The 7,528-nt window shown below is 44.8% G+C and overlaps 1 protein-coding gene across 1 annotated transcript in view; it reads left to right on the forward strand.

The window, feature by feature from the left end:
- The first annotated feature begins 459 nt into the window (after positions 1-459).
- The window catches only part of LOC145875850 (tripartite motif-containing protein 16-like), an 11,282-nt gene continuing 4,213 nt past the window's right edge, over positions 460-7,528 (forward strand). The window contains exons 1-3 of the mRNA XM_082971655.1: positions 460-1,093; positions 1,527-1,622; positions 6,988-7,221. Coding sequence (XP_082827781.1) covers positions 497-1,093; positions 1,527-1,622; positions 6,988-7,221 — 927 coding nt within the window. The 5' untranslated portion in view covers positions 460-496. The remainder of the gene's footprint in view (positions 1,094-1,526; positions 1,623-6,987; positions 7,222-7,528) is intronic.

A 7,528-nucleotide genomic window follows, 5' to 3' on the forward strand; every position in this document is an offset into this window, starting at 1 on the left:
AAATATGTGTATGAAACCAATAAAATAAAATGTGATTGTATTGTTGAAAGTGTTAGATAATTCTCAATCCGTGTTGTGTCTTGTCTAAGAACAGCCCTTAGCCGTGGTACTGTATAATAACCATATATCACACCTCCTCAGGACTTATTGATTTATAAGGCATTATAAAGGTGATTAAAATAATGATACATACGTACTTCATAGAAAACTGTTACCCTTCATATATTCTAACAACTCACATTTTAAGATTCATTATGTCATGTGTTCCATGTTAAAGGCTCTAACATTGGAACAAAACTATTTGTCTCCCTCTTGATGTTGCTTGCAGTTCCTCTCTCTCTTCCTCCCTCCCTCTAACCCCTCCCTCCCTCCCTCTAACCCCACCCCTCTGGCAGAACCAGAAAATCCCTCCCCCTTCACAAACTGTCTTCTGAGGAAACGAAACTGATCTGAGTCTCTGTGTCGTCTGTCTGTGTGAGAGTGAACAACCGTCCAAATGGCTCAACAGGGAGTTCTGCTGGACCAGGACCAGTTCTGTTGTTCTGTCTGTCTGGATCTACTGAAGGAACCAGTCACCATCCCCTGTGGACACAGTTACTGTAGGAGCTGTATTGAGGGCTGCTGGGATCAGGATGTTCTGAAAGGGGTCTATAGCTGTCCTCAGTGCAGACAGACCTTCAGTCCGAGGCCGACGCTGAGTAAAAATAACATGTTGGCTGAGCTGGTGGAGAAACTGAAGAAGACAGGACTCCAGGCTGCTCCCCCTCCTGCTCTGTGCTATGCTGGACCTAGAGATGTGGCGTGTGATGTCTGCACTGGGACCAGAAAGCAGAAAGCACTCATGTCCTGTCTGGCGTGTCTGGCCTCTTACTGTGAGACTCACCTCCAATCTCACTACGAATCTCCTGCTTTGAAGAGGCACAAGCTGGTCAAAGCCACCGCACAACTACAGGAGAAGATCTGCTCTCATCATGACAAACTGCTGGAGGTTTACTGTCGTACCGATCAGCAGTGTATCTGTTATCTGTGTACAATGGATGAACATAAAGGCCATGATACAGTGTCAGCTGCAGCAGAGAGGACTGAGAAACAGGTAAGACCAGAACAACTTATTGGTGACTGTCTGATAAACAAAGAATTAAAGATACAGTAGGAACTAAGGCTGTTTGAATATGAGATCATTGAAATGAAATGGATCCTCAGCAGAACAAATATGAACACAAACCTTGAGTATATTGATATGTTAACCCAGATTCTCCAGATGTATCACCATTTTATAATGTCAAACACTATTATCATTCTGAATGGCCTTTTATGAGTCCAAAGTTCAGTCTCAACCTGTTGATACATGTAGTCCTACCATAAAAACTATAATCATTCACATAGCAACAAATAAATATCATTTAGTAAATGGACCATCCATTTTTTTAGATCTTCCTCTCTATGGGCCCTATGTCACATTACTATACTATTGATCTACTGGACTAATAAAGCTTGATAGCTCATTGAAGAGTGATTCTCCACAGAGGCAGCTGGGGATGAGTCAGCAGAAGGTCCAGCAGAGATTCCAGGAGAGAGAGAAGGAGCTGAAGGAGCTCCAACAGGCTGTGGAGTCTCTCAAGGTGAGTATTGTTGACCAGAGGAGACACACCATTTCACCTGTCTCCTCCAGTCAGAGAGAGAGAGAGAGAGAGAGGTAGAGGGGCCCCTATCCAATCCCACTGACCCCACTGTTGGGAACAGGTTGTCACTGCTGAGGCAGTGAAGAAAGTAGAGGAGGATGGGTCAAGGCTGAAGAATCCTGAGAGGATCCCTGTGAGTAGTAGATCTGTGACAGCACAGAGGGATGGGCCAACCAGTGATATATGCTTCAGTAAGGTTGGCTTCTTAGTGTTCATAGCAAATGGTTATCAACTGTACCACAGAAATGGAATGTAAATCACAGAAAAAAATATGTTTTGGTGGCAGCTGCAGAGAAGTATTTGGTCATACTAGATTTGACTTCAGAAGAGTTCCAGGGTGTGTTGAGTGGTGGTGTCCCGTCCTCCCAGGCCGTTGGCCTGGTGCAGGAGCAGATAGGGTCAAAGTAGTGGAATGGGGTAGTGGGTTTTAATGAGTGTAGGGTTAGTTGGCCTGGTGCAGGAGCAGATAGGGTCAAAGTAGTGGAATGGGGTAGTGGGTTTTAATGAGTGTAGGGTTAGTTGGCCTGGTGCAGGAGCAGATAGGGTCAAAGTAGTGGAATGGGGTAGTGGGTTTTAATGAGTGTAGGGTTAGTTGGCCTGGTGCAGGAGCAGATAGGGTCAAAGTAGTGGAATGGGGGTAGTGGGTTTTAATGAGTGTAGGGTTAGTTGGCCTGGTGCAGGAGCAGATAGGGTCAAAGTAGTGGAATGGGGTAGTGGGTTTTAATGAGTGTAGGGTTAGTTGGCCTGGTGCAGGAGCAGATAGGGTCAAAGTAGTGGAATGGGGTAGTGGGTTTTAATGAGTGTAGGGTTAGTTGGCCTGGTGCAGGAGCAGATAGGGTCAAAGTAGTGGAATGGGGTAGTGGGTTTTAATGAGTGTAGGGTTAGTTGGCCTGGTGCAGGAGCAGATAGGGTCAAAGTAGTGGAATGGGGTAGTGGGTTTTAATGAGTGTAGGGTTAGTTGGCCTGGTGCAGGAGCAGATAGGGTCAAAGTAGTGGAATGGGGTAGTGGGGTTTTAATGAGTGTAGGGTTAGTTGGCCTGGTGCAGGAGCAGATAGGGTCAAAGTAGTGGAATGGGGTAGTGGGTTTTAATGAGTGTAGGGTTAGTTGGCCTGGTGCAGGAGCAGATAGGGTCAAAGTAGTGGAATGGGGGTAGTGGGTTTTAATGAGTGTAGGGTTAGTTGGCCTGGTGCAGGAGCAGATAGGGTCAAAGTAGTGGAATGGGGTAGTGGGTTTTAATGAGTGTAGGGTTAGTTGGCCTGGTGCAGGAGCAGATAGGGTCAAAGTAGTGGAATGGGGTAGTGGGTTTTAATGAGTGTAGGGTTAGTTGGCCTGGTGCAGGAGCAGATAGGGTCAAAGTATTGGAATGGGGGTAGTGGGTTTTAATGAGTGTAGGGTTAGTTGGCCTGGTGCAGGAGCAGATAGGGTCAAAGTAGTGGAATGGGGGTAGTGGGTTTTAATGAGTGTAGGGTTAGTTGGCCTGATGTTGTCATTAGCTTATTGGGTTGAAAGGCTGTGAGGTTGAGCATCCCACTGCTACTGTTCTAGATGACTGTTGGGAATATACTAGTAGACAAGGCAGTGGTTTTGGTTGGACAGTTGGAAAGCTTGCTGATGAGAGTAGTTTCAGGGAGTTGGAGGTTGGCCCTTTCTGTGGTGATAGGGGATGTTCCTCCATGGTTACTCCCAGATCCTGTTGTTGATCTAACCTTGGTAGACAAAAGGAAAAGATTGGGTCAGAAGTCAGTGATAAAGGGAAACTGGTTGACAATTACATTGGTAGAAGTTGTTATGCTTTTTTACCTCTTTTCACAGATGGATCCAAGGGCCCAGATAGTGGGCCCACAGGAGCAGGTGTTTACCTTCCTGAATGTGATGTGCAGATATGTAGAAGACTAACAGATGAACTGTCAGTGTACTCAGTTGAACTGTTGGTGATAATAGTTGTCCTCCAGTGGGTGGAGGACGTACAGCCTGTTAGAGTTATAGTATCCTCAGATTCTCTGTCTGTATTGAATAGTTTATCATCTGGTAAATCTATTAGGAGTGACCTACTATTGGAGGTATTAATGTTATTATGGAGAATTGAGAGAATGGGTCTAGTAGTGAGATTCTGCTGGGTCCCAGCACATTCGGGTGTGGAATGGAATGAAATTGTAGACTAGTTAGCTAAAATAACTTTAAAACAAGATATAATATATATTAATGTTCCACTGGGTAGAGGTGAGGACAAAATTTGAGATCAGAGACATTTTGATAGATGTGTGGCAGAAGAGATGGGACTCTGAGCACAAGGGACGGCATTTATATGCCCTCCAAAGAAAGGTCGGTGGACCAAGGTTCAAAGGTCAGATTAGGAAGGAAGAGGTGGTGTTTCCTCGATTGTGTTTAGGACATTGTACATCGAACTGGTCCTTCCATCTGGTTGGCAGCATGTGAATGGTTTGTGTCTGGAGGGTATTGTCAATGAAACGGTGCAGCATGTGTTGTTATATTGTTGTAAGGATGTTGAAGAGAGGGAAAGATTGAAGTGTAGGGTCATTGAGGTTGGACGGGGTTGGATGGGGGTTTGGAAGGGATTTGGGGGATGGGGGAGGGTCTATTAGAAGTTAGTAGGGATCTTTTTTATTTTCTCAGAAGTACTAAGTTAGGTAGGAGGATTTAGAAATGGTGTAAACCGTGATTGAACACACTCCAGCACAGTAGGAGGCGCCATGCTCCTTTAACGTTGGTTTGAGGACCGCCATTATACCATAGAAGAAGAAGAAGAAGTTGGTAACGTGAGGTTTTGTCGTTCGTAAAGAGTGCAGCTATTCTTTTGCCTATTTTCCAAATGTATTTTGTCATGGTGGGAGGGTTTGTTTATCGGTTTCCGCTGTTTATCGGTTAGAGTTGAGGAGGGAGTAGGGTAGTTTGATGTCCTCAACCGAGTGGAGAAGAAACGCTGTCTCTTCAGGTGCGTTGTGGAGAATGGTGTGGAGGAATTATTGATCCTGGTCGGTGAACAGGTGGGAGAGGAACATATACACTCTGTATCCAGAATGAACAAGGCGGTGGTTGTGGTAATGTAAAAGGTGAGTCTTGTTACCCGGCTAGTTACCAGTATGATTTATGTGAGGGGTTGTGTTGGTGCTGATTTCGACAAGAGTAGTGGTGTCTAATCTGCCTCCGTTTATTACCACCGAACAGATCCGTAAAGAGTTGGTTCGTTTTGCTAAATGTGGAAGTGTTTTTCTGAACGAAATTCAAGGTTAAACAGGGGAGGGGTGGTACACAGGGTTTGTTAGCACAGAGGAGCCCAGTGATATAATATTATATATATATAATATTACTATATGTCCCAGCTGTTTGCTGTGGTTTTGAAGTAATTCTCTTCCAGCCCGCGTTAACCTTGTAGGTTTACCTCAGGTAACTGATTATTAAACTAACCTTATTTTATTTGTTTCTAAATGGCTGCTGGGTAATATGATAATCGTTGAAAATCTGTTGGTTCGTAGACATCAAAATAGAGAGAATGCTGCGCAGGTTCACTGAGTTGTAAACCTAATGGATAGGTGGAGATCATTGATTTGTAGCTCTGACTCAGTTGCTACCTCAGATTATGAGCCTATCAAGTGTGGTGAATGAGGGTATGTAGGTTCCCACAGAAGACCAACAGGGAGGAGCAAGAGAGATATAAACCCATTACAGTTTATCTCTTTAAATACCCTGAACCTAACAATCAATCTAATGTATTTATGAAGACCCTTTTTACATCAGCAGATGTCACAAAGTGCCTGTACAGAAAACTCTAACCCCTACGTATAACCTGTTTTATCCTGAACCCTAATTCTAGGGTAGGGAAGCCTAGAACCCCTTTAGAAACTATTATAGTAATAATATTATGTTAGTAAATACCATTATAGTACTAAATAGGTTCTATTGTTATTTTTTAAATAAAACCTATGTATAGTACTTAGCATTTAACTGTTTTTTTTTGGTTATTTTATTATATTTATTATTTAGAGGAGTCTGTCTAATTAATGAAAAGTTAAGTTATTGCCAGACTTTTTAATGAAACCTTTATTTAACCAGGTAGACTAGTTGAGAACAAGTCCTTTATTTAACCAGGTAGGCTAGTTGAGAACAAGTCCTTTATTTAACCAGGTGGGCCAGTTGAGAACAAGTCCTTTATTTAACCAGGTAGGCTAGTTGAGAACAAGTCCTTTATTTAACCAGGTAGGCCAGTTGAGAACAAGTTCTCATTTACAACTGCGACCTGGCGCAAGATAAAGCAAAGCAGTGTGACACAAACAACAACACAGAGTTACACATGGAATAAACAAACGTACAGTCAATAACACAATAGAAAAGTCTATATACAGATGTGCAAATGAGGTAAGATAAAGGAGGTAAGTTAATAAATAGGCCGTGGTGGCGAAATAATTACAATTTAGCAATTAAACACTGGAGTGATAGATGTGCAGAAGATGAATTTGCAAGTAGAGATACTATTAACTAACTGCTATCTCTCTCTCTCTCTGTCTCTCTCTCTCTGTCTCTCTCTCTCTGTCTCTCTCTCTCTGTCTCTCTCTCTCTCTCTCTGTCCCTCTCTCTCTCTCTCTCTCTCTCTGTCCCTCTCTCTCTCTCTCTCTCTCTCTCTCTCTCTGTCCCTCTCTCTCTCTGTCCCTCTCTCTCTCTGTCCCTCTCTCTCTCTGTCCCTCTCTCTCTCTGTCCCTCTCTCTCTGTGTCTCTCTCTCTCTCTGTGTCTCTCTCCTCTCTGTGTCTCTCTCTGTGTCTCTCTCTCTGTCTCTCTCTGTCTCTCTCTGTGTCTCTCTCTGTGTCTCTCTCTGTGTCTCTCTCTGTGTCTCTCTGTGTCTCTCTCTGTCTCTCTCTCTGTCTCTCTCTCTGTCTCTCTCTCTGTCTCTCTCTCTCTCTGTCCCTCTCTCTCTCTGTCCCTCTCTCTCTCTCTCTGTGTCCCTCTCTCTCTCTCTCCCTCGCTCTCTGTCCCTCTCTCTCGCTCTCTGTCCCTCTCTCTCGCTCTCTGTCCCTCTCTCTCGCTCTCTGTCCCTCTCTCTCGCTCTCTGTCCCTCTCTCTCGCTCTCTGTCCCTCTCTCTCGCTCTCTGTCCCTCTCTCTCGCTCTCTGTCCCTCTCTCTCTGTCCCTCTCTCTCTCTCGCTCTCGCTCTCTCTCTCGCTCTCGCTCTCTCTCTCTGTCTCTCTCTCTGTCTCTCTCTCTCTCTCTCTCTGTCTCTCTCTCTCTCTCTCTGTCTCTCTCTCTCTCTCTGTCTCTCTCTCTCTCTCTCTCTCTCTCTCTCTCTCTCAACAGTGCTCTGCACAGGCAGCAGTGGAGGACAGTGATCAGATCTTTACTGAGCTGATCCGCTCCATTGAGAGAAGGAGCTCTGAGGTGAAGGAGCTGATCAGAGCCCAAGAGAAGGATCAAGTGAGTGAAGCTGAAGGAGTCCTGGAGCAACTGAAGCAGGAGATAGCTGAGCTGAGGAAGAGAAGCACTGAGCTGGAGCAGCTCTCACACACAGAGGATCACATCCATTTCCTCCAGGTAACTAAACTGTCTTGTTACATGTGATATGAAATTAACTTCATGTGAAACTATTCATCTCAATCATTATGTTGTCCTCTCTGTCCCCCTCTCTCTCTCTCTGTCTCTCTCTCTCTGTCCCTCTCTCTCTGTCCCTCTCTCTCTGTCCCTCTCTCTCTCTGTCCCTCTCTCTCTCTGTCTCTCTCTCTCTGTCCCTCTCTCTCTCTGTCCCTCTCTCTCTCTGTCCCTCTCTCTCTCTCTCTGTCTCTCTCTCTCTCTGTCTCTCTCTCTCTCTCTCTCTCTCTCTCTCTCTGTCTCTCTCTCTCTC

This window comes from Salmo salar, unplaced genomic scaffold (genome assembly GCF_965601325.2).
Source record: "Salmo salar unplaced genomic scaffold, fSalSal1 ptg000360l, whole genome shotgun sequence".
NCBI classification, from domain to species: domain Eukaryota; kingdom Metazoa; phylum Chordata; class Actinopteri; order Salmoniformes; family Salmonidae; genus Salmo; species Salmo salar.